The sequence below is a fragment of the Capra hircus genome, chromosome 15, assembly GCF_001704415.2.
Source record: "Capra hircus breed San Clemente chromosome 15, ASM170441v1, whole genome shotgun sequence".
In the NCBI taxonomy this organism is placed as follows: domain Eukaryota; kingdom Metazoa; phylum Chordata; class Mammalia; order Artiodactyla; family Bovidae; genus Capra; species Capra hircus.
The window spans coordinates 8,309,451-8,334,648 of NC_030822.1; the positions used below are offsets into that span (position 1 = coordinate 8,309,451).

The window sequence follows — 25,198 nt, forward strand, 5'->3', positions numbered from 1 at the left end:
ATGAGCGGGGGCTTCCTCCAGCTCCCCATGAACGCAGCGCTCAAAGAACCCACATCCTGCAGACTGCCCTGCAGGCCCGGCCCCCTCCGTTCACCTGCCCCAGAATCGCTCTCTGTCCCTCTCTTACCATAAATTTCTTAGTCAAATATTTCTCTGGTTTTACTGGCAGAGATCTACAACTTGCAAAAGCTAGCCTGTCAATAACTAATCACAACAGTAGCGGCCAACTTTAATCAAGCTTGTTATTACCAGTACCGTGCGAAGGACTTTTAATGCATTATTTGACTATCCCTCCAGGCAGATCGAAGGCCTAGGTATTATGGAGAGGCAGAAAACAAGGCCCAAAGAGGTTAATTAACTTGCCCACGGTCTCACAGCCAAGATGTGAAGAGCTGGGGTCTGCACCCATGTCTGACTGATTCCAGAACCCAGGTTTTTATCTGTGGAGCTCTATCAGCATTTAAACCACATGGCCATCGCTTGCAATAGGTCAGACCAGTTTCTTTCTTTCTTTTTTTTTTTTTTTCTTTAGCACTTAATCTTTAATATGTTTAATTTGGTCAAAATCTATGGAAGTCTACAAAAATCTACAGACCATATGGCTGTGTAACGCAATGCATGATGTATTATAACAGTACCATACGGAGAATGTAAAATGTAAAGTTAGACATTAGGTTAACGCACATATGTGAATATAGTCTTTTCTCTAGTGCTGACAAGGACCACTTACTTTAAAATTCTCTTAACAAATAATTAAAAGCTGCCCAGGTATCATTTTGAACTGCGGTGTTGGAGAAGACTCTTGAGAGTCCCTTGGACTGCAAGGAGACCCAACCAGTCCATCCTAAAGGAGATCAGTCCTGGGTCTTCATTGGAAGGGCTGATACTAAAGCTAAAACTCCAATACTTTGGCCATCTCATGCAAAGAGTAGACTCTGGAAAAGACCCTGATGCTGAGAGGGATTGGGGGCAGGAGGAGAAGGGGATGACAGAGGATAAGAGGGCTGGATGGCATCACCGACTCAATGGACATGAGTTTGGGTGAACTACGGGAGTAAGCGATGGACAGGGAGGCCTGGTGTGCTGCGGTTCATGGGGTCGCAAAGAGTAGCGAACTGAACTGAACTGAGGTATCATTTTAAGCTCCCCTAGTTCTCTTGTTTGGAATGAAACCCCTTGAGGTCACTGCAACGAGCAGTTTTAAACCAGAGCCGCTTGGTGGTTTGCCCAAGTTACACAGTGAGGGCTGTCTGCTGCAGAATCTGAGCCTCTCTGCCCCGACCCTCTCTGCTCCACCTCTGCTCTGCAGTGAGCAGGTGATCCCTGAGGCACGGAAAGAAGGCGGTCCCCAGGGGCATTTGCAGAGAGAGCGGTCTCCCCCCACATCCTCCCACCGGACCTCCCCCCACCGACCTGGGCTCTATTTATACCCGGCATGGTTGCCACAACAGCCCAGACTTCCCTCTTTCAGGCCCCAGAAATGAGAAGGCGATGGAAGCTGGGTGGTTTCCACTGAGGCTGGGTGGTTTCCATGGAAACACCACATCCATCCTCCAGCCCAGAATGGGGCTGAGGGGCACAACTGGGCCAGGGGGGCCACAGCAGCAGGGGCTGATTCAGCTCGGCGTTGATGCCTTGGGACCCCAATGCCCGGGAGGCAGTGTCGGGAGCCCGGGGAAGTTACCCTGGCAACCAGGCTGTTCCTGAGACAGGGAGGAGCAGGGAGAAGCAGCTCACCATCTCACTTCACCCCTGCAGGGGCCACTCTGTGGGTTCTGCCTGCCCCATGCCCACTCTCCCTCCTTCAAACAGCAACTCTCTTCCTTAGCAGTAAGCACCCCTCAAACCCTCCATGTGGCCGAGGAGTCCTGCCCCCTTGCTGCCAGGGGCAAGCAAAAACCCAGGCTGCCACTTAGCGCCTTCTACACCCTGGTACAGTGAGTGGTTCAGGGATGGGCAAGTGACCCAAGGTCACACCCGAGGGCCCTCGCTTTCGGCTAATTTGGTGGGATGAGGGCCTGAGTGGCCACTCCAAACCCCCCAGGAGGAAGCCAGCGAAGGTGAGCAGAGCTGAGGATGAAGACAGTCAGTGCTGGTGGCTGAGCCTGGATCCAGCTGAGCCTGCAGCCAGGGTGGGCCAGTTTCAGTTGGGTTACTGTTACATGTAATAAAGAGGCTTGCCTAGGAATGGCTGCATAATTTACAGCCCAGTGTAAAGTGAAAATGCAGGGCTCCTTACTTCAAAATGATTAGGAATTTCAAGACACCAGCCCCAGCACAGAAAGCTTCGAAGTGTGGGATGCTGTGTGGCTGGCTGCTCAGTGTACATGCCTAGGAAGCTGGTCCTGCTCTTGCCCAATACCATCCTCCTCTCTTCCCCAAAGAGAAAACCAAGGCGCAGACAGTGAGAAGAGCTGCACAAGACCAGACAGCTGGCAGGCTGGGGAGGCACACCCATCACCAGCTACATGCGCCTCCAGGACCCCGAGACCCTGTCGCAGCAAGCCGCCCAGCATCCCCACCCGACCCCGGCCCTGCCGCCCTCTGGGACACCTCTCCCCCGACCCCCACCCCACGCTACGCTTCTACGTCGCTTTGTGGTGCGACTTTTCTGAGAGAGGTACAATCAGAAGACAGCATATCATCCAAAACTAAGAATCCTTTTCGTACTTTTCCAGGCTCTGCTTAAACGCTCCCTGCGATGGGGAACTCAGTGCCATACAAAATAGCACATTGCAGGGAGGCTCTTGGTACAATCAGTTCATTTTAAGTTGCGCCCAAATGGCTTCTATCCATTAGTTTCCATCCTCCCTCTGCCTCCCAAGTCCCAGCTGGGACCACACAGAACAAATCGGATCGTTCTCTCCCAGGACAAACGTCATTCAGATGTTTGAGACCCAACTGCACCTCCCTATGCCCCTCCTCCCCAGGGTAAACCTCCAGGCTCCTCTGCAGCCTCTTTGGGATGGTGTTCAGCCCACTCTCCATGCTCTAATGTGCCAAACTGCCTCTCACAATGAGGGGTCCCCATGCAATGAGAGGGACCCACACCTTCTCGCCCCCTCCCCCGTACCCACAGAAGAGGTTACCAAGCGCTTTGAGGCTTCATCCTGTGAACCTGGTAAGAAATGAGGACCCTTTGCCCTGGAAGATGTGGAGGGGGTAGCATTTTCACTCTTAGTGGCCACCTAGGTCTTTCCTGAAAGTCTGGCTGCAATCTACATAACCAGCTACCGAAGAACTCGGCAGGGGGCCACGTCATATACATCATATACGTCTGTCCCCCACCACCATAGGCTCCCTGAGGGCGGGCCCGAGTTAGGCGCTGGAGCCAGACATGCAGGTGCTTGACTCTCTGCCCACTGGTCTCCGCAATCCCTTTCCAGAAGGACAGTCTGGGTGCCTTCTTCCCCTTTCCCGAAAGGGAAGAGAAAGGTCCCCACCACCCCCACCTCCACCCCCGTCCCGACTCCAGCCACCTCCCTGTGGCTGTGGAAACCCAAGCTAGTGAATCAGGAAGTTTCCATGGCAGGGAGAGCTGTCTCACAGAACACGCTGTCCTCAAGGAACTCGTTTAATCACCTGTGTGTTCCCTCCTATGAGTGCTGGCTGGTTGGCTACTGTGGGCCCCTGGCGGGGGAGAGGGAAGGAGGAGAAAGGGAATAATGGCTTTCCTGGCTGGCCACCCTCTCTGCGGAGCACACAGCAGTCCAGCTGAGCCCCCGTCACCACCAGCAGCCCCCTGCCTGGGCGCCGGCGACGACCCAGATCACGCAAGTCCCTCCCCTCACGCTCTCAGCCCTCAGGCCTTCTGCTCAAGCTGAAAGTGAAAGTGTTAGCCGCTCAGTCGTGTCTGACTCTTTGCGACCGTATGGACTGTCGCCTGCCAGGCTTCCCTGTCCGTGGAATTCTCCAGGCAGGAATACCGGCGGGGGTTGCCATACCCTTCCCCAGAGGACCTTCCCGACCTAGAGACTGAACCCGGGTCACCTGATTGCAGGCAGATTCTTTACCATCAGAGCCACCCAGGGAAGCCCCCCTGATACAAACTCTCAGAGCCTCAGTGGCCTCACACGTGCAGGTCAGTGGGACGGCCTGTGTGAGTGCACCCAGCCCAGCACCCAGCACGTTCTGGGAACCGGTTACTAGTTCACCCTCTCCTGCACTGACCCCTGCCCACCCTCCACCACCCAGAAAGAACAAACCAGCATCCCAGAGTGACATAGCTGGGAATGGCCTGAGAGGTCACCAGGGGCTCGGGGAGGGTAACATGTCCAAGGCCACATAGCAGGCAACGGCAGAACCCAGACCTGAGTTTTTCCCACTAAATGGGGGCTGGGTAATGATCAGACAAGGAAACAGCCAGAGGAATCTTAACTCCATACCTAAACCCCGGTTCCCACAGCCCTTGCTAATATGAGCATTGATACTGGTGACAATAGGAACAGCTGCCCATTCACTGAGCCCGTACGAGGCATTAGTGAAGTCAGCAACGGTGACGATAATAGCAAACTCTTGCAGTGATGCCAGCACGCCTCTGCTCTGGGCCAGGCGGACACTAGGCCCTTCCCACCTGTCAACGCCTCCACCCTTGGTGCGCTACTTATAAGGTGGCCTTCGGGGCCAGTGCGCCCCGGCACTGAGAAACGGTGGGATTTGAGGCAGGGCTGGAGGGCTGCATGCCACCCCCACAGTCTCTTCCATTCTGTACTTCCCAGGGGGCACCTGAAGTGTTTTTTGGACTTTGGAATTATGGCTAAGGGAGAGTGGACCTGTAGGACTGCTGCCGTTTGACAAAGGAGGAAACTGAGGCACAGAGGGGCTGAGTAACTTGCCGAGGGTCTCAGAGCTGGGCTCAGGCATGGGCAGCTAGGTTCTGGGGTCCAGGCCCTGGGCCAATACATCTGTGTTTTCTACAAGCCTTGAAGTCTGGGCTCCCAGCAAGCCTGGGGCTGGGGGGAAGCCAGCCAGGTGTATTCTCCTCCGTTGACAGAAGCAGACCCCACAGCTTGGAAGGCCCGTGCTTTGCCCAAGGCGCCCAGCCTCCCCTGCTGCCGCCCTGGAAACAGTGGCTGCTGGGAGGAGGGACACTGGAGACCACTTCAGGGGAGCCCCAGGGTCTCAGTCCCTCCCACCTGCTCAGGAGCCCTGGAGAAGGGGGAGACGGGGCCCGTCGCCTTCCAAAACAGCCTTTTTCCTTCAGGCTCACCCAGGTCCCACCTCCCCAGCTGGGCCTCATCTGCAGGAATAAACACCACCAAGGGCATGTTTAGTCTTCCACTGGGATTTACAATGTGCTGGGAAAGAAAAAATAAATCATTCATTCCAACTCGGGCGAGCGGGTGGCGCCAGAACTTCCCCAGTGAAGCCAGGAAATTTCCCCCTGCTTTCCAGAGAAGGAAGTGGGCCGAGGGGAGGTGGGCTGGGGCTGGGGGCTGGGGGGGCATGAAGTGTGGAGTCTGGGAGCTTGGGGGAGGCAGAGAAGGGGACATTAGGGCACCGTGACACACACAGCCTGGACTATAGTCAGGAGAGCTGATTCTCCAAACCAGCCTGGCTCCAGGGCTGGGCGTCGCCTCTGGGGCATGGCTCCTGGTTGGCAGCCAAGCAGATTATGCCAGCTAGAGGGGAGGCAGCGTGGAAGTAGAGGGAAGCACAGGCCTCGGGTTGGAGTGGATGGGAATCTCCACCCTGTCGCATTTGAACTGCATATGACCAGGGCCAAAATTCACTGCCTTCCTGGGCCTCAGGTTCTTAAACTTGAAGATGCCAATAAAACTGAAATGAGTGTCAAGCGACCAGCTCAGCCCCTGGGACGAGACTGCTGCTCACAGACGGGCACTGTCTTTATCACTGTGAGATGGGACAACACGGGGGCGAAGAGGCGGTCTGCCTAACGCCGTTTGACTAGCTTCTGAGTCACAGGAACCACTTCTCACCCACTCTCTTTGTACTGTGCCACTGACGGGGGCCCAGAGAAGCCCCAAGGGCCACACAGTGGAAATGAAGACCCAATCCTGCAACCCTTGCGCTGGGAGAGTAGCTTCCCTTCCCGCAACATCAGCTTTCTGTCTGGTAACCAAGCCAACTTCCTTTCATCTACTAAACTGCTATTTTCCCTTTCACCTTGGCTGCCAGGGAGCTCAGTGTTCAAGTTAGCTCTAAGCTCCCACGACAAGAGCTCTAAGCTCTTGTCCCCCAGCTCAGGAATAACGTTTTTCTCCTCTCTCGCTGTGTCTTCTGATAGTCCTCATATTGATTTTAGCTGCTCTATGCCTACGTTGGAAGCTAGTTCCAATGTTCTTAGGAAACAGTAGGAACCACTGTAATGAAAATTTCACCAGCGTGAACCAGGAAGCCAGGTGGCCTGGGTTCAAACCGTGGCTCTGCCACTTACTAGCTGTGTGGCCTTTGGCCCAGTGACTTAGCCTCTCTGTGCCTGGGGTTCTACATCTGAAGCTGAGGGTACTCATACCCATGACCTCAAAGGCTTGCTATGAGGAACAAATAAACGCAATATATACAAAGCGTTTAGTGCCAGGCTTGCTCTAGATTCTATGAAGTATTAGTTGATGATGTTGCTGTAATGTTTTCTCAACTTCCTTCCAAGAAGGATCTGTGGCAATTTGACTTTCAAAGTGGTAAAATGTAGGAGTCCACATGGCCACTGGCTCTGCCAGCCCCGTGGGTGGATGGGAACTGTGGTCCTGGAGGGAAGGCAGGATCCAGCCTCAGCTGGGCCCAGGGTGAACTCCGACCAGCCGTGTGGCGCTTGGGCCCTCACCTGGCCTGGCTGCTGGCACTGTATGCCCTCAGCCCTCACCTGGAGCATGAGTGGAGGGGAGGCTCAGAAGAGAAGGCAGGGAAAGTGGCTGACACTGAGCCCAGTGTCTGGTGCGTGCTCAGCAGGGATCAGGGATAAGGGGCTAGCGTTACTACTACTGATGCTGTCGTTGCTAATCATCTCTGAGCATCTGCTTCCTGGCCCATCAACATAAGACTTACACAGCAGAGCTGCTGGGAGGACGAGACGAGATAATGTGCGTAAAGCTTCCAGAGAATACCAGGTGCACAGAGCAGGTGCTCCACAATGCTAACTGTGACAGTCACTATCAACTGGCACACCTGGTGGCCAACAGACAGCCCCCTTCTCTCTTGCGTCTCTGTCTTTAGAGGCTGAAAGCTGGATACTCACTTTCTCAGCCGCCCTTGAAGCTAGGAGTGCCTTTAAACCTCAGTCTGGAGGAGACTGGTCGGGGGCTTGAATTTTGGATAAAAGTGATGGCCGTCACTGGCACTGCCCCAGACTTGCTTGCTTGGTCGGGGGCTTGCTTTTCAGATAAAAGGGATGGCTGTGGCTGGCACTGCCCCACTCCCTTTCTCCTGGCCAGAGCAGCACAGATGTCCGGCCTGGTGCTGTGGCAGCCGTCTTGTGACCATGAGGCGAGTGGCATGATAGAGGAAAGATGTCAGGATGAGGATGCTGAACAGACAGCCAGAACCAGGGCCTCTTGAGCTTCCAAACCTGACTTCTGGTTAAATCAACAACATACGTCCTTAGAGTTTAAGCCCCAGTATGTCTGATTTTCTATTCCTTAACACTGAAGGTCTTCCCTCTGACATGGGAATAACATTTTCATGGACCGTCTTCTCCCTGGGCCTCATCTGCGGACGAGATGCTGAGAATTATGCTAAGTGTTTCGCTAAAATAATCTCACTGAATCATTGCAGCAACCCTGAGAGTTAAATTATTCATGACCCCCGGTTACAGAAGGTGAAACAGGAACAGAGAGGCAAGCAGCTTGCCAGTGGCCACACAGCTAGGAAGTGGTGGGGTCCAGTCAATATTGGGCCCAGCAGCGACTCCACCCCCCTGTATTGCCTCCGCCCACCTCTAGCATTCTGCCATGTGACCCCAGGGAACCAGAGGCCCTGGAGGCTGACCTGGCACCTGCAAGATTCCTTTTTTCTTGGGGGATCCTAGTTCCCCGACCAGGGATTGAACCCACACCCTTGGCCGTGAAAGCATGCAGTCCTAACCACCAAATTGCCAGGGAATTCCCCACCTTTGGGTTTCTCCATGACAACCACGAGGCCTCTTGTCTGTCACCCACCCCCAGGCCACTCCCACCCCCACTCCCTACCCACATGGCTAGTCCAGCCCAGGTCGGGGTGGGGACAGGGTCGGGGGGTGCTCACCTGGCCCATGTTGAAGTAGAAGAAGACCCCTGCAGTCACCTGGGCGATGAGGATCAGCAGGAGGAAGGCAAAGTACTGGGGATGCAGAGCACACAGTCAGCAGGGTCCCCACCATGCCCTCCTCACCACGGATGCCCCCACCCAGACTGGGCCAGGGCCCCCTGGGCAGGATGAGGTGGGGGCGCTGGGTGGACAGTGCTGGGGGGGACTGTACTCACCATCCCCAGCAGGCAGCGGACCTCGTTGACGGCACCCAGGCAGCCCAGGAAGCCCATGAGCATGGTGAGGGCCCCCACGCTGATGAAGACGTAGGCCGCCACCTTGAACGAGGTGGAGGAGGTCTCTGCCAGGGGAGAAGACATTGGATTCAGCCTGCCTGTCTCACCCTTGCTGAGTGCAAAGTCGGGGCAGGGCTGCGGCCACATCCCTGCCGTGGGGTCGGGACACTGGGGTCAGCCATCCAGCCAGGCACCTGCTCCCTCCCCCGCTTTGGAGGTGGCCTCCCCTAGATGTGTGCCCCGCCCCTTCCCTGCTTTACTTTTTCTCCTTAGCACTTAAGGGACTGAAAAGACTCTAGTTTTACTGACTTCTCTTGCTCATCGTCTGCAACTCGCAGGAGCCTGTAAGCTGCATGAGGGCAGGGGCCAGTCCGTGCTGAAACCCCGCCCCTGGGACAGCGTCCAGCACAGCAAAGTGCTGTATGAGTCACTTGCTGAATTAACGAAACAGACTGGCAGGTTCCGCTGTGGCTACGGACACAGAGGCCCACCTTCCTCCGTGTCCATAAACAACAAACATGGCCCATCTTGCCCACTCACTATGCCTCAGGGCTTCACACGTCTGCCAGAACTCTGCCCGGCAGGCACTAGCACGCCCATTTCACAGATGAGGAAACTGAGGCTCAGAAAGGCACATCAGCAAGGGCCAGAGCTGGGATTTGCGAATAGGCAGACCCAATATTTTGTCCACCTGATGCAAAGAGAGACTCACTGGAAAAGACTCTGATGCTGGGAAAGATTGAAAGCAGAAGGAGAAGAGGACGACAGAGGATGAGATGGTTGGATGGCATCACTGACCCAATGGACATGAGTTTGAGCAACCTCCAGGAGAGAGTGAAGGAGAGGGAAGCCTGGTGTGCTGCAGTCCATGGGGTTGCAAAAAGTCGGACACGACTGAGCGACTCAACAGACTCCCAACGCCAGGCTCTTTCCACTTCTGCACGGGCCGTCCGCACTGACGCAGGTGTTTCTCTCCTTTATTTGTTCGGCCCACAGAGATTTACCAGGAACCACTGCATGCCAGGCGCTATGCCAACTGCTAGGTATGCAGCGGTCAGTCAACCTGCTGAGGTCCCCACCCCACGAAGGTGACGTGCGGTGGGGTGAGGGGTGTGAAAGGCCATGAAGACACTGAGGCTGGCCAAGGTCAAGTGAGCACGGCAGACGCCTGAGGCAGGAGGAAGCTTGGGGCACAGGAAGACAAGATGGAAAAGAAAGTGAGAGAGAGAGGAGTCTGACAGGGGATACGCAGGGTAGGGGAAGGGGGGGCGGTGCCTAATGGCAATGATAGAGCCCCCCGCCGCCAGGCGGATGGAGGTCAGAAATCTCGACCAGCATTTCCCAAGAATCCCAACAGATCACGCAGGAAAGAGCTCACATCCTCCTCCAGCTCCCAGGTGTGGGGTGTGTGGAGCCCATTCCAAACCCCGAGGCTGTGACGTGCCAGGAGGGCCCGGGGGGTCGCGCCTCCCGTGGGCATGGGGCTTCGGGCGCTGTCCTCTGACAGCCCCGGGTGCTGCAGGGAAGCTGGTGAAGCACCCTCAGGGCGTGGGGGGCGCAGGCAAAGCTTCCAGACAGCAGCAGAACGACCCTGAGAGCCTCAGTGGATCAGGAGGACCGCCCTCGGGGATGCAGACTCCTGGGCCCACCGCGGCTGGGCAGACTTTGCAGGAGATGACCCGGAATCCACCTGTTCATTGTGCTTTCCCAGTGACAGACACGGCCAGGGCTGCCAACGGGCTGACTGACCGCGACTCCCGGTGGAGAGGGCAACCCTCAGAGGGGCTGAGGTCCCCACCTTGGCCATGGAGGGTACATCGGGCCCTTAAGGAATTACCACAAAGCTGGCGCGTTGGTGGGTAGGAGGGGGTGATCCAGACCCACTTCCTGGGCACAGACAGAAGGTTCTGGAGCTGAGGAAATGCCCTGGCCAGCCCACCTCACTCTCAGGCATCAGGGCAGGGTGGCCTCCCCGCCCAGCTCCTTAAAGGAGACCCGGAGAAGCTGAGCAGAGGCCCGAAGGGGGTGAGTGAGGAGACTTCCCTCTTACTCCAGGCCCTTACTGCCCGGGCTCTCACCCGCCAACAAGAGCAGGGGAAGGCGGTCAAATTTTGCTTTTTCTTAAACTTCCTGGGTTTGGGTTTCAGCAAGCCCTCCCAGTGAATCCTCCTCCTCCCAACATCAACTGGCACTGCCTGGAAATCCACGGTGTGCCAGCCCCGAAGAAGGCCCTTTATCCAAACCAGCCTGCTGAATTTCTGCCACGGCCCAGTGAAGGTGGCGCCACACCCTGATCCCTCTGTCGGGGCCCAGAGTAGCTAGGAGGCTGCAGACAGGGCCCAAGGGGCAAGGCTGGGGGCTGAGAGCCCGCCACCACCACCGCCACTCGGGGCCTTCTCCTGGGAGGCCAGCCGAGGTGCGGGCTCTCTGTTTCCCAGAACATTTTGTCAGTCCCTGTCCTCCTCCAGGGCCTCAGGCTGCTCCTGATCTGAGCAACCTGATGTAGGAAGGGGGCATGTATATAGCCCAGGTTCTATGCACCAAGACTGGCATTCTTTGGCCTTGTTGGGTCTCAGAGGTACCAATGAAGTGGGCAGGAAGTAGCCCAAACCTCCCAAAGTGCCCAAGGACCACGCAAAGTCGGTTGCTACCTAACCCAAACTGCTGCCAATAGGCTCTGATCCCTGTGGGATGTGGGCAGGCCATTTTCTGGGCTTCTGGTTTTTTAGTATGTTTTTTTCTCTGTGAAATAAAACTAGTAATTCCGGCTTCTTAAAGATGTTCTAAGGATCAGATGGTATTATAAACTGATTTAACAATCATTTATGTAGGGTTTACGATTTATTAGAAACCCTTCTAAACTCGTTCAGACATTAACTTGCCTAATTTCTCACGATGGACTTTACGACGTGGTCTGTTATTACCTTCATATTACAGGTAAGGAGGCACAGAGGGTGGAGTAACTTGCCCAGGATCGCACAACCAGTAGATAGCAGAGCCAGGACTGGAACCCTGGCATCGGGCTTGGTGCTCTGCGTCCTGACCCGCCGTGCTGGCTTCTGCTCCTGACAGTGTGAATGCGGGGTATTCTGTGGGGCCCGGTGGTAGGGGGCCGGGGGGGTGTTCAGGAGCCATGCCCGCTGGTTTCCATTCCTGTTCCCCCACCCTCTAGCTGTGCCCTTGGACAAGTTGCTACCTTTCCCCTCAATTTCCTCCATTTTAAGATGGGGCTGGTAATGCCCAGCCCCAGGGACTCCCAGTGAGGATTCAGCAAGGTAAGGGGAGAGCCGCGTCACGCAGGCTCTGGGCTCACGCACACAGTAGGCCCTGGGCTCCCGGTTCTGACTCTCACTTGCTGCGAGACTCTTAGCAAGTATTTTCCTCCCTTTTTCTGAGCCTCAGTTTACTCAAGGGTATAGTGACTGGGCTAACAAATTAGTGCTTCTGAACTTTGGCTGCCTGGGGAACCCCCTGGGAAGATTTTTAAAAGCCTCGGTGCTCCGGAGCTCCACCCAGACCCCTGGAGTCAGATCCCTTGGGGGTGGGGTCAGGCCTTGGTATCTGCAAAATCACTCGGGTGCATCCAAGGGGCTTCCAAAGCCTGGCCAGTTTGAGATTCTCAGCCCTGAACAGTGAGGACCCTGGGAGCGCTGAGCGGGCGGGGCGCTGAGGGCAGAAACGCGGTGAGCCGGCTGGGCCCAGAGACTTTGCTCCGAGGCACAGTGCCCACTGAGTGTGCACCACAGCCCAGGAAGCGGGCAGCCTGGGCCGAGCGAGCGGGGCCGGGGAGAATGTGTCCCACCCTCCTTGCAGGGAGGGCATGGGGGGTGTGGGCACCCGACTGTGGCAGGAAACCCAAACCTTAGCCCCCGGATGGGGAGCAGTCCACGCCCTGCCCCCAGGAGAAGTCAGGACTGACAGTCCCAGACAGCAGCGGATATGGTGGAGGGGGGAATCACCCTTGCTTCCCTCCCTTCACGTCCAAGGGGAGGCACAGCCCCCCGGGGCCCCCTCCATCACCCATCCTAGCCTGGTTCCGTTTCATTCAAATCAAGCAGCTGTCATGGGCCTGAGTCCAAACCTGCTGCCTCGGGCAGCTGCTGGGAGGGGAAGTGAGCCAAGGACCCGCTTGCTGAGGGGCGTGGCATCACTGGACTCCGCTCTCTGCCTCCGTCCCACCTCAGGACGTCCACTGGAGGCTAGCTCAGCAAGCCTGGCAGGCTTCCTGGAGGAGGCGGCGAGAAGACCAGAAAGGCCTCCTATCATCCTGGCAGGGCAGCCTTGGGCTTCTTCCCCTCCAGCTTCAAGAGGGAGACAAGGGGCTTCCCTTACCACCTGGACCAAAGCTCCGGGGGTTCGAGTCCCACACCCGTCACTCTGAGGATGGGTGAACTTGAGCCAGGGACATTACTTCTTTGAGGCTCACGTCTTCATTTGAAAGGCAGGAAGTTCCTATTGCCCGAGACTGCTGTGAGGTTAAGGCAGTTTACCTATGCCAAACGCTTGGCTCCATGCCTGGCTTACTGTGACCACAAACGGTAGACGCTGGCCTGACGCCTCCTCATCACTGCACTTGCCTGGCCCACCTGGCCGGGGCCAGGCACATAGTAGGTGCTTCGTGCATGCCTGACGATCTGCCCCTCCTGGCTTTTCTTCTGAACTGGGAAGGGGAGGCACTACTGCCCACGTGTTGCTGAGCAGGCAACTGGAGGCACGGAGGAGGTAAGAGGCTTTCTCAAGGTCAGGGCAGAGGGAAGGGGCCAGGATGGAGAACAAGCCTCTCTCATCCCCCAGCCTTCTCCAGACAAATCAGCTTTGTTTGGAGAGGGAGAGAAAATTCCTTCTGAAAACCCCTGCGGAGAGGCCCAGGGGCAGAGTGGTCAGCATCAGGACCTGGGCAAGGCAGGCCCCGAGGGCAGCTGAAAAAGGGCGGGGCGGGCTTTGAGGGTCCAGGACTTGTGGGAGCAGCCCCGCCTGCTGCCTCACCCCTCGTTCAGAGACAGCTGGGCCAGGGGGGAGCAGAGGGCTCCTTACGTAAGATGGAGATGAAACTGTTCTTGTCGACCAGGATCCATATCCCAAAGCCCAGGATCACCGCGCCCAGGACCTGGAAGAAGAAAGGGGCAGTTAATGGGGTCCCCTCCCAGCTGCCCTGGGGTGGAGGGGCCACATCCATCTTTGCCCAACCCAGGATGTCAGGGTGGCCTCAGGCCCTGAACCCCAACTGCAACCAACTCCAGCAATCCAGAGAGCAGGCCAGGAGCGGGAAGTCCCTCTCTCTCTGCTCTCCCCCACCCTACCCTGTGTGCGGTCAAACTGAGGGTGCCGACTCCTGCCAGGGGGACCCTCCTACTTACCTCCTGGCTCTTCCCCAGCTTGGGGGCTGGGAGCTTCCCAAACAAGCCAGGCTCCAGGGCACTTGGAGCCCTGCACGGACTTGATCATCAAAGCCCAACCTGTCCTCAGACCTCTCGGCTCCGAGACCACTTTTCACGGGAGACTTCCTGACCCCCAGCCAACTAAGGGGGCCTCAACTGTGGGGCAATCACCATCGGACCCTTCTTAAACCCACTAAACCCACTGGGTTTAACTCCGCCACATGTCTCTCTGGCTGGACTGTGAGCTCCCTGAGGGCAGGGGTGGGTTGCATGCAGCCTGTGGACCTGGGCACCTACTGTACCAGGGGCAGAGGACTCAGTGAGGGACTAAGTTCATGAACCAGACTGTGTACATACAAGATTAGAAAAGGAAAGGAATGGGGTGTGTAGTGGGGCGTGGTTGTATAGGCCCAGGCCCAGGGATTTCCTGCCTCCCTTCCCTGCACCAGTAGGCAGACCCACAACCTGAGCCTACCTCCCCAGGTGGAACCCCCACCAAGATCCACCCTCCCATCAAGCCAGCTAAGCGTGGGGAGGGGCCCACAGGCTGGCCAAAGCACAGATTCCCGTAAGGGGATGGAGGTGGGGAGGCCTGCATCACCCTGCAAGACTGGCCTTCCCCTGGGGCCTGGCCTGGGTCCAGCTTGGGGATAACACAGTGCACCACCATGCCCCTTTACCACCAGCCCTAGGCTCCGGCCTTAGCATCATCCCATAATCTCAGGGGCTAGGCCAGCAGCTGCTGATAGAGCCCTCAGCCTGCGATGAGCCCCTTGGCCCCAGGGGCTTCGTCAGTCTTGCTCTACAGTTATTAAAAACCAGAGCTGGGGCCCTGGGTAAGGTGAATGGGGCATTTGCTTCACATGTAAAAACTCAGGGGACACCAAAACCACTCAGTAACCAAGATAAATGAGTTTATAGCAATCATTTTTAAGAAACAAAGCCTCATGGGGAAAAAAAATTCATGACGAACAAAATATCAATCTTTTAAATAAAGACAGGCTTGGTGTTAACCGCTTTTGCCTTTTGAAACGGCGCAGGGCCCCAGTGTGGTGGGCTATTGCTAACGCCGAAGCAAGTACCTTGCTCGCCTCACCCTTAGAGACAACACCCCTTAAAGACAGCAGCAGCTGAGGCCAGGAAGAGAAAGAACAATGACCCCCCGACATCTGTCCCCAGCAGCTCACTTGTCACCTCCTCTCTCCCTGTCAGATGGGCCGCTATTGTCCTCACTTTACAGACGGGGAGACTGGGCTCCTGACCTTGCCTGAGGTCACCCAATTCACCCATCAGGGGCTCAACGGCAGGTCTTATTGTACAGCTTGGTCACGTGGTGGCAAACCAGGGTCAGGGATTCTGGGGGTCTGTCCTGGGCCTCGGCCTAGAAAGCCAGTCCCTGAAAACAGGAAAACTCCTGGGACCCTTGGGGTGGGCCCACCCGTAAGTGGCGTGCCCACACAGCTCGCTGGGAGGAAGGTGGGCTTGACAGGGCCTGGCAGTTAGGTTTTCAAAGACTCCTGAACCCCTCCCCACGCCAGCCAAGCACCCCAGCACAGCTGGCCCAGGGTCTGCCCTGCACTCACACCCATGTGAAGGAGCCCTGGTCTGCTCACCTGCATTCATGGGGCAGGGCTGCAGGAAGAACTGCCCTCCCAAATAGAGAATGCAAGACAGGGCGGAAAATTCCCTCTGGGCAAAGATTTTACCCTCAGTAGAGTAAAATCCCAGACTGCCCAGCTGGGCTCCTCAGCTCGCCTCCAGGAGCCCAGCAAGCGAAGCGCCTGGCACGATCTTTTCGGTTCCTCTGCAGGTCTGGGGGGAGAAGGCAATGGCACCCCACTCCAGTACTCTTATTTGGAAAATCCCATGGACGGAGGAGCCTGGTGGGCTGCAGTCCATGGGGTTGCTAAGAGTCGAACAAGACCGAGTGACTTCACTTTCGCTTTTCATTTTCATACATTGGAGAAGGAAATGGCAACCCACTCCAGTGTTCTTGCCTGAAGAATCCCAGGGATGGGAGCCTGGTGGGCTTCCGTCTATGGGGTCGCATAGACTCAGACACGACTGAAGCGACTTAGCAGCAGCCGCAGCAGCAGGTCTGGGGACTACGGCCTGACCGCTTGCCAGGTGCTGCTGGATCCGTGCCAGCCCATGGGACAGCCAGGAGCGAGGCCAGGTCGGGGGGCCGAGCACCAGGATACCCCCTTTCTCTGTGAACCCATACTGGGGCTATGGGGCACATCCCACATGAACACCTCTCCCCAGACCCTCCAGAGCCTCCTGACAGGGGTCAAGCGCCTCACAGGCCAGCATCCTACCTGCAGAAAGGCCACGGCACCCGCAGCCTCAAAGTTTCTTTAGATCTGAGAAAAGCTGATGACGGGGTAATTTTCTGGGGAGTTTGGGGTCACGAGGGAGGGTAGGCCAGAGTGTACACGTGGACCCATGGGCATACGTGAGAACACACAGCAGCCAAAGTGATTTTGAACCACAAGTTCAATCACGTAACTGCTTCCCGCTGTGCAGGAAACACAGACCCAGATCCTTCCTGGAAGGGCTGTTCGCCCAGCTGAGAGAGGCTCGCTGGGACCCACTCCCCCGGTGCTGGACTTCCAGTCCTGCTGTGGGTCCGCGCGCCCCAGCCACATATGTAACTGCAGGGCGCTCTTGCTGACTGCCCTGATGAGGTCAGCTGCCTTGTTATCTGCTCTGTTAGGGACCATGTCCTTCATTCCCAGCACCTCCCACAACTACAGTACTATTGTCCACTTGAGCCAGTATTTGATGGAAGCCCATCACCCCGCAGACCACAGGCCCCGGGAGTGCAGAAGCCATGGCTCTTCCACCAAGTGAATGTCTACCTGGCACCCAGCACGGGGTCTGAATACACAGGGCTGTCAAGCATACCCTTGGCGGATGAGTGACGAGTGATGGGTAAATGGACAAACACACACACGCTGTCTGCTTTCATTCACTCATTTCTCTCTCACCCTCCTGAGATAAAAAGCTCCCCCTCTCTCCCACTACAGCCCCCACCTCCATATCCTTATGAGCCCTCCTGGGCCACGGCACCCGGGGAGGGAACACCTGCTCCCTGCCAGTGTCCTGGAGCAGCTGGGAGGAGATGAAGTGAGCCCAACCCTCAGAGTGCGGCCCGAGAGAAGCTCGTCTAGGCTCTGGTTCCGTGGGGAGCCTGGGAGTGGAAGGGACACCCTGGCCCCAAACCCTCAACCCCTCTCGCTTCCTCCATGAAGCCTCCATCTCCGTTCCTCCTGCTGCATGGGGGGAGAGGGGATGTCTGTGTCCCTGCATCCCCAGGCCCTGCCACCTCTGAGGCTGAAGCCCAGACTCCCCACTCAGGCCCTGAGAACCCCAGGGACAGAACCACCTGCTCCCACATTCCACCCCTCATCCTGGCTGGCTGGCCCTTAAAGCTGGGCCTCAGCCGGGAGCACAGTCCCTGCCAGGGAAGGCGTGGTTCAGGCTGTACGAACAGCTGATTTTCAGAAGCCTGGCCCTGCCGGGAGCACCCTGACCGCCAACCTGGGAAACTCAGGTGCCCAGGCCCTGTGGCCATCAGTGGAGGGCCGGAGCGGCAGGGCGGCCTCAGCAGCATCCTTGAGGCAGGGAAGGTGGGCCAGAGCCAGGGTGGGCCTGCTGCAGGGCAGGCAGCACCAGAGCTGTCCATGTCCACACAAGTGTGTGCATGCATGTGTGGGCACGTGCATGTGCAGACACGTGTGCACATGTGTGTACATGCACGGGTGCACGTGTGGGTACATGTATGTGCGTGGGTACATGCGTGTGCACACACGTGAGTGCATGGATGTGGGTGCATGTGTGTACGTGTGTGCGTGTGGGTACGTGTGTATGCGAATGTAGGTACATGTGTACATGTATGTGTGTGCATGCATGCAAGTGGGTACATGTGTGTGCACGCATGTGTGCCAGCAACACACCTGTAAACATCTATGTGTTGGGTTAAAGCTATGAGAGGGAGTTTAGCATGATGCTTTGTTTTCCAAACTTTCTATACTCCTGTGTAACTTGTAATGTAAAAAAACTTTTCTTCCACAAGGAATTCATTGTAGAAAATTTGAAAAATGCAGAGAACCAAAAAGAATGAAACCAAATATCTCAGGAATCCCAACAAGAATATTCAGAGGTATTTTCTGTTCCTCTTAAAAATATGCATGTATATTATATACCTTTAAAAAAATAAAATTGAGTCATAATAAACATCCTATAAACATTTTGATTTTTTTTAATAGTATCGGGTGAACCAATAGCATGAGAGGCCACAGCCCCCAGCAGCACTCTTTTAATGGTCTCTCTAGTCCACTCTCCACCCACCCCAACCCCCATCACACACTCACACTCTCACACACTACTCACACACACCCACACACATGCACACCCATGTATGCTCACACAAACATACATACCCCCCCACACACTCACACATAATCTCACATACACTCACACACATATATACTCACCCATAAGTGTGTACACATATGCACGCACACACACTCACACATCTCACATACACACACACATATACTCACCCATAAGCATGCGCACACATGCACACATAATCTCACATACACTCACACACATATATACTCACCCATGTGTTACACATATGCGCGCACACACACTCACACATCTCACATACACACACACACATATACTCACCCATAAGTGTGTGCACATATGCACACACACATTCACACATAATCTCACACTCACACACATATATACTCACCCATAAGCATGTACATGCATGCACACACACACTCATTCCATCATCCTGGCAACTCCGAGGCAGGAGGAGTCCTCCTGTGCCAGACCAGAGAGGAAAATCAAGGCCCTGGGAAAAGCAGCTCCAGATGTGCACGGAGCGAACAGCAGCTCCAGGCCCAGGAGGCCTGCAGGGTGGGTCTGGGGAGGGGCGACGGTGTCCTCACTCTGCCCAGAGCCCCGCCTCCTCTTGCCCACCCTCTGGGAGCTCAGAGCAGCAGGGGACACCCCTCACCGTGTGGGTGGGAGTGTGGTGGGGCAGCTGGGGCGGGCAGAGGAGGATGGGGAGTCAGGACCGGACAAGGAAGATGCCGTTCTCCCCACGCCCACCTCCCACCCGGACCGCCCCCATGGCCTCGGAGCTCGGGAGAGGGAAGGGCTGGGGCAGGGGCCCAGTGTTCTGCTTCCGCACCAGCTGGGAACGCTGGGAATCTCCTTCCACCCCCACCTGCTTCCATTTCCAACAGTCTGCCTGAGGCCCCAGCGCCGCCACACCCCCACCATCAGCCCCAGGCTGGAAGGTCTTGGACTGGGATGCCCCCAGGAAGAGAGACTGTTTCCTAGGCAGTTGGATGGTGCCGGTCATACTTACAAAGAAGAGCAAGTTGAAGAGGAAGAGGAAGTACTTGGTAACTTTGATGCAGGCTGACCCCATCCTGTCGGTCCTGGAGCTCCCTGGGCAGAAAAGAGAAGGCAGGTGGGTCAGTGCTGCGCAGGACGGACACCCCAGACCCACTGACCCTCGATCACCCCAGCTCACCCTCGCCACAACCTCACGAGGTAGGTGCTAACGACGTCAGGTCCTATCACAGGGGACCCTGAGGCCAAGAGGTTAGATGACCGACCCAGAGCCACACTGCAGAGGGGCAAGGGTGTGGGTGGCAGCTAAGGTCTGGCTTAGCCGCTCCACCAGGGCTGGGCCTACAGGAAAGTTACTAACGATAACCCTCAGGCTCCCTGAGGTCAGACACAACCAGGAATGCCTAACGGCCAGCCTTCAGGCCCCACGGGGCCAAGGGAGCCAGCAAAGGCAGCTGGGGCTGAGACAGCTGGCCTGGGACAGCTGCAGGGGCCGAGCTGGCCTGGGGGTGGGGAAGTAGGCACCAGACGCTGTTCCCACCGCCCCGTGGAGGGTGGGGAGGAGCAGCTACGGAGCAGAGGGAGCAGAGGGCCCAAGGCGTGGGCTTCATCCCTTCTTCCTCCTGAGCCTGTGGCTCCCCCTGTCCACGTGGAGGTACCCTCACCCAGGTCTAATCCATCATTTTTGCCAAATGGGAGCTCAGCTTCAATTTTCTACACCTCCAGGGACCAGGGTAGGGGAGTTAAGGGGGGACATGTGCCCATGTTCTCGCACAACATGGAACAAAGCCGTCCAAGGAAGGAAACGATGGCCTGGGTGGTAGTGAGGTCCCAAGTGGTGTGCAAGCAACAGCTGAATAAAGACTTATGGGAATTCAAGCGCTACTGGGAGAAATTAGACTGAACACTCCTCCAGGCTACCAGGGTCCAAGGCCTGGGTCTGAGAAATGTGGGAACAGCAGTGACTCAGAGCCAGGGAAGTCCAGCCTCGGTAACTCCACCTGGGGCCTCCCCCAGGCCCAGAGTGGGGAGAGAACACGGGTTCCCCTCTTGTCAAGAGATCCAGAGATCTGCGATCTGAAGCCAGGCCTGGCCCTAGGAAGGCCTGCTGGGGGTGTCCCCATGAAGGAGAGCTATTGTCTTCTGTCTCCCTCCCAGTGCAGCGCCTGACAACCACAGGCACTTGGTAAACTGGCACAGAACAAAACAGCAAGAGAAGAAAGAGCCTCTCGCCGAAGGAGGCATGCTTTTCTTGCCGACCACGGCCCTGCTTGAGTTTCCTCCCCGTGAAGGCAGAGGGGCTGCCCCAGGCTCGGCCCCAAGCCGCCTGTGGCTAAGTCACCCCTTCCCGAGAAGAACCCCACGGCCTCGGGGAGCGGGGATGCTGGCTGCATCCTTGTGAAACTGGAGAAGTGTGGGACGGTCATTCCTTTGGCAATCCATGCCGGCCGGGGCTGTTGCACAGAGAAAGGCATTTCTACCCTTTCTGGCTTCACGTCCTCCATTCAGGCCGGGTCTCCAGGGCAGCCTTGCAAGGTTGCAGGTGTTCAGAAAGGGGCGATTTTTAGACAAGAGTAACCCCCTGGCCGGCGCTTCCCCAGGGGCTCAGCAGTAAAGAACCCACCTGCCAGTACAGGAGACTCGGGTTCGATCCCTGGGTCAGGAAGATCCCTTTGGAGAAGGAAAGGGCAATCTACTCCAGTATTCTTGCCCTGGAAATTCCATGGACAGTCCATGGGGTTGCCAAGTAGTCAGACATGACTGAGCGACTAAACAGAAACAGCCACCTGGCCTCCCCCATGAGCGGCGCCGACTCCGGGCAGCTGTCGGTGCGTGTCATCCCTTTAGTCCTCACGACCTGCCCAAAGGTGTGGAGGGTCTTCCTCTCCGGCGGGGGTCAGGGGCAGGGGGAGGCAAGTGAAGTAACTTGCCCGAGTCACAGAGATCCTTAAGCAGTGGTGTGGTATTTGAGCCATAGGACCACCACATTCCACTCTATTTCATGGGAGTGGTATTGCTTTTTATTGATTTTTATAAGGTGGCACTAGTGGTAAAGAAGGGCTTCCCTGGGGGCTCAGCTCATAAAGAATCTGCCTGCCATGCAGGAGACCCCGGTTCAATTCCTCGGTTGGGAAGATCCACTGAAGAAGGGTTAGGCTACCCACTCCAGTATTCTTGGGCTTCCCTGGGGGCTCAGCTGGTAAAGAACCCGGCTGCAATGTGGGAGACTTGGGTTTGATCCCTGGGTTGAGAAGATCCCCTGGAGAAGGGAAAGGCTACCCACTCCAGTATTCTGGCCTGGAAAATTCCATGGACTATACAGTCCATGGGGTCACAAAGAGTCGGACAGACTGAGCGACTTTCACTTTCACTTCTGGTCTTCCCTGTAGCTCAGATGGTAAAGAATTCGCCTCTAGTTCAGAAGACCCAGGTTCAATCCCTGGGTCGGGAAGATCCTCTGGAGAAGGAAATGGCAACCCACTCCAGTATTCTTGCCTAGAGAATCCCATAAGCAGAGGAGACCGGTGGGCTACAGTCCATGGGGTCGCAAAGAGTCGGACACGACTGAGCAACTAACACTAGTGGTAAAGAATCCACCTGCCAATACCGGAGACATAAGAGATGCAGGTTCGATCCTGGGGTCAGGAAGATCCCCTGGAGGAGGGCATGGCAAGCCACTCCAGTATTCTTGCCCGGAGAATCCCACGGACAGAGCAGTCTGGTGGGCTACGGTTCATGGGGCTGCAGAGTCGGACACAACTGAAGCGACTTAGCACACACGACACCTCCAGACCCAAGGACTGTGGAGTGCTGCCTTCCAGGAGTGGCCCTGACTGCAGAAAGGGGCCTCTGGGAATGGCTGGGATTCCATTAAGTAGGTGGTGAGCACCAAGGCCACTGTTCAAAGGAGCTCTGGTTTGCAGGTAAGGAGGAGGCAGAGGCTGCTCGGCTGGGACTCCCTGATACTACAGGCAACCTTGCTGGTCTCTTTCATGCGCTCAAATTATACTAGGAGTTCTGCAAAGTAAGCCCTTCAGCACCCTATGAGCAAACTGGAGCTCAGAGGGGTGAGGGAGCTTGCCCAAGGTCAAGGGTGCATGGACCAGCAAGGACAGAACCCAGGCCTCCTGGCCCCTGAGGCCACCTCCTCCTCTCCAGGAGGCAACTGGGTGGATTCAGATGCTGAAACAGGCAGCCCCATGATTGACAGGGAGGTTGGCCAATCAGGGAAAGCCCAAAGACTACCTGAGACTCATCTGAGGGAAGAGAAGGGGCTGAGCCTGGGGTGGTTCCTGGACCTGTCGGCCGAGATCCGGGATACAGAGTGTTTCTGCTCCTCGAGTGCTGACACTACCCCTTACAGAAACAGCAGGAGATGAACACGTCTTCCATACTGGGCAGAAGATGGGTGGCCCCACAAAGGGCAGGGAATCAGCTCAGGCTGGGGACCCGCCCAGGTTGCCCCTGATGCAGAGTGACATCAACCTCAGTGAGATCACAATGACCACCAAGCCCCGAGGAGACCCCAAAGTCGGAATCCGAGGGTCTGGGGTCACACTCCAGTGGTCTCAACTTCAGTCTCTCCATCCACGAGGTAAGAGTAAGGGTTGGTGTAAGGCAGAGACTGGCCAGTTAGGCCTGTGGATCAAATCCAACCCACCCTCTAGATGCTGTATGGCTCACAAGAACAGATTTTACATTTGTAAGTAGTTAGAAAGGTAGAAAAGTCTCTCAGTCATGTCTGACTCTTTGTGACCCCTGGAATTCTCCAAGCCAGAATACTGGAGTGGGTAGCCCTTCCCTTCTCCAGGGGATCTTCCCAACCCAGGGATCAAACCCAGGTCTCCCACATTGCAGGCAGATTCTTTACCAGCTGAGCCACAAGGGGAGCCCCAAATGATACCTTCCCTGACCAGGAACCATTTTAAGTAGGTGGGAAAAAATAAAAAGAGTATCTTGTAACACACGAAATTCAAATAAATAAAGCTGTCCTGGCACCCAGCCATGCCCACCCTTTTATGTATTTGCCCATGGTGGCTATCTCAAGAAATGGCAAAGTGGACTGGCTGTGACTCAGACCACTGGCCTGCAGAGCCCGAAACATCCCCTGCCTGGCCTTTTATGGAAGAAGGCTGCAGGCTCCTGGCGCAGGGGAGCAGACGGTACACGCACATGTGTCTGGAAGAGATGGCAAGAACCAGGACTGCTGATAGCTTGGGATTTTGGCAGAGAGCGAGCTGGGTGGCAGAAAGTGAACAATCAGGAAGGAGAAGCTGCAGGATCCCCAGATAAGGGTTCAAATCCTCGTTCTGCCAATGCACGGCCATAGAAGGGGCTCCCGGGGTCTCGTTGCCCAGTGGAAGCCCGTGTTATAAAGAAAAGTGAGGTCAGCGCCTGGCACAGTCAGGGCTGGATGAGCAAGGGCTGGGGAAGCGTCTTCATCAGCGCTTTCCCGAGAAGCGATGGGTGAGCATTTCACTTGCACATGAAATGAGACAAAGAGGGAGGCTCCCGATGTTAGGCTTTCCTGTATACGCTTTCCGTAGACACGAGAAGGTCTGCCCATGCTTTCCTGCGAGGATGTCTTAACAGCCACAAAAAAAGGGAAGGAGATGCAAACCCATCTCTGGAAAATTCCGGAACAGTCACTGACGGCTCTGTGAGCAGCAGCAAGGAGCTGCTGATTTCATGGAATACTCTGGAGCAGGAAAACGAACCGTTTCTAAGCAACTTCAATTTAAATTGACCAAAATACAGAAATTCTACGCCAAATCAGTTTGTACAATGAAATTATTATACTACTGGTATTTTACTAACTCTGGCTCATCCTTCAACACTCACTTCAGACATCCACCTCCTCCAGGAAACCCACTCTGGCCATCCTTGTCCAGCCGCTCCCCACTCACACACAGGCTGGTTAGGAGCCCTCCCCCTCTGCTTCCTTCCAGCAGCACTGGGCACTAAAGCAGTTCCCACAACAGGCCCTGGCATCAGACTGCCTGGGTTTGAACGCTGTTCTGTCACCTCCTGGCTGTGTGACCTCTGACAAGTGACTTAGCCTGTCTGAACCTTACCTTGCTCATCTGTGAGAAGAAGAAACATATAACCTGCTTGGCAGATTTGCCCAGAGATTAAACTAGATAATGTGGGTCAAATGCCTGGCACGAAGGAGGCTTTCAATAAATGGAGATTACCATTATAACTCATGAAGCTGTATAGTAATTTTCTACTTATTTGTCCATCTCCCCTATGGACTGTGATATCTTGAGGGGAAAGGTGATGTATTCTTTATGAGGTCAAAGTGGGCTCATCCAAAATTTGCTGAATGAGAGACTAGATGGATACAGGGAGGGGGGGAGGGATGAGTACAGATGAAGGCATAGGTGGGTGATGGACAGATGAGTGGATGGAGGGAGGGGTGAGTGGAGAGGGGGCAGGTGGATGGATAGAGAGGTGGATAGAGAGGTGGAGGGGAGGGGAAGGAACTTCCACACGGAAAACCAGGACATTTCAGATGCGCAGTCACTCGAAGGGGGCCTGAGATCTGTTGCCCCTAAGTCAGCTGAGACTCCCTTTTCAGACTTCTTCTGTCTCGTGCCAAGGGGTGGGGTGAGGGATGCATAGGGGCAGCTCTCAGGGCCAGCTCTGCGTGCCAGGACCCACAGTCACGGCTCCCTCACCTTCCCCGGGGGTGGGGGGAAGCCCGTGGGGAAGAGCCCCTTCTTTAAGAGAACCCCTTGTCCGTGCCGGGCCCCTGTGAGTTCACCCTGGTAGAGGGGAAGGTAGGTTTATCCTGCACCTGATGAAGGAGGAACCCCCTGGCCTGACCCTGGAACCCAGATGTCCCTGAACAGCCCTGCAGAGACCAAGTGGCCAGGGCGGGGGAGTGCCCTCCAGGCCTCAAGCTTGGCGCCTACTCTGAAGGGACGCCCTGCTCTGCCCTGCTTGAGACCCAGCACT

The 25,198-nt window shown here is 56.0% G+C and overlaps 1 protein-coding gene across 4 annotated transcripts in view; it reads right to left on the bottom strand.

Annotated features, from left to right (window-relative positions):
• Positions 1–25,198, bottom strand: part of CD82 (CD82 molecule) — a 56,320-nt gene that overhangs the window by 6,201 nt on the left and 24,921 nt on the right. For all 4 annotated transcript variants that reach the window (XM_018059211.1, XM_018059213.1, XM_005690138.3 and 1 more), the window contains 4 exons: positions 19,251–19,333; positions 13,512–13,584; positions 8,418–8,542; positions 8,200–8,274 (listed from right to left, as the gene is read on the bottom strand). In XM_018059211.1, coding sequence (XP_017914700.1) covers positions 8,200–8,274; positions 8,418–8,542; positions 13,512–13,584; positions 19,251–19,333 — 356 coding nt within the window. The remainder of the gene's footprint in view (positions 1–8,199; positions 8,275–8,417; positions 8,543–13,511; positions 13,585–19,250; positions 19,334–25,198) is intronic.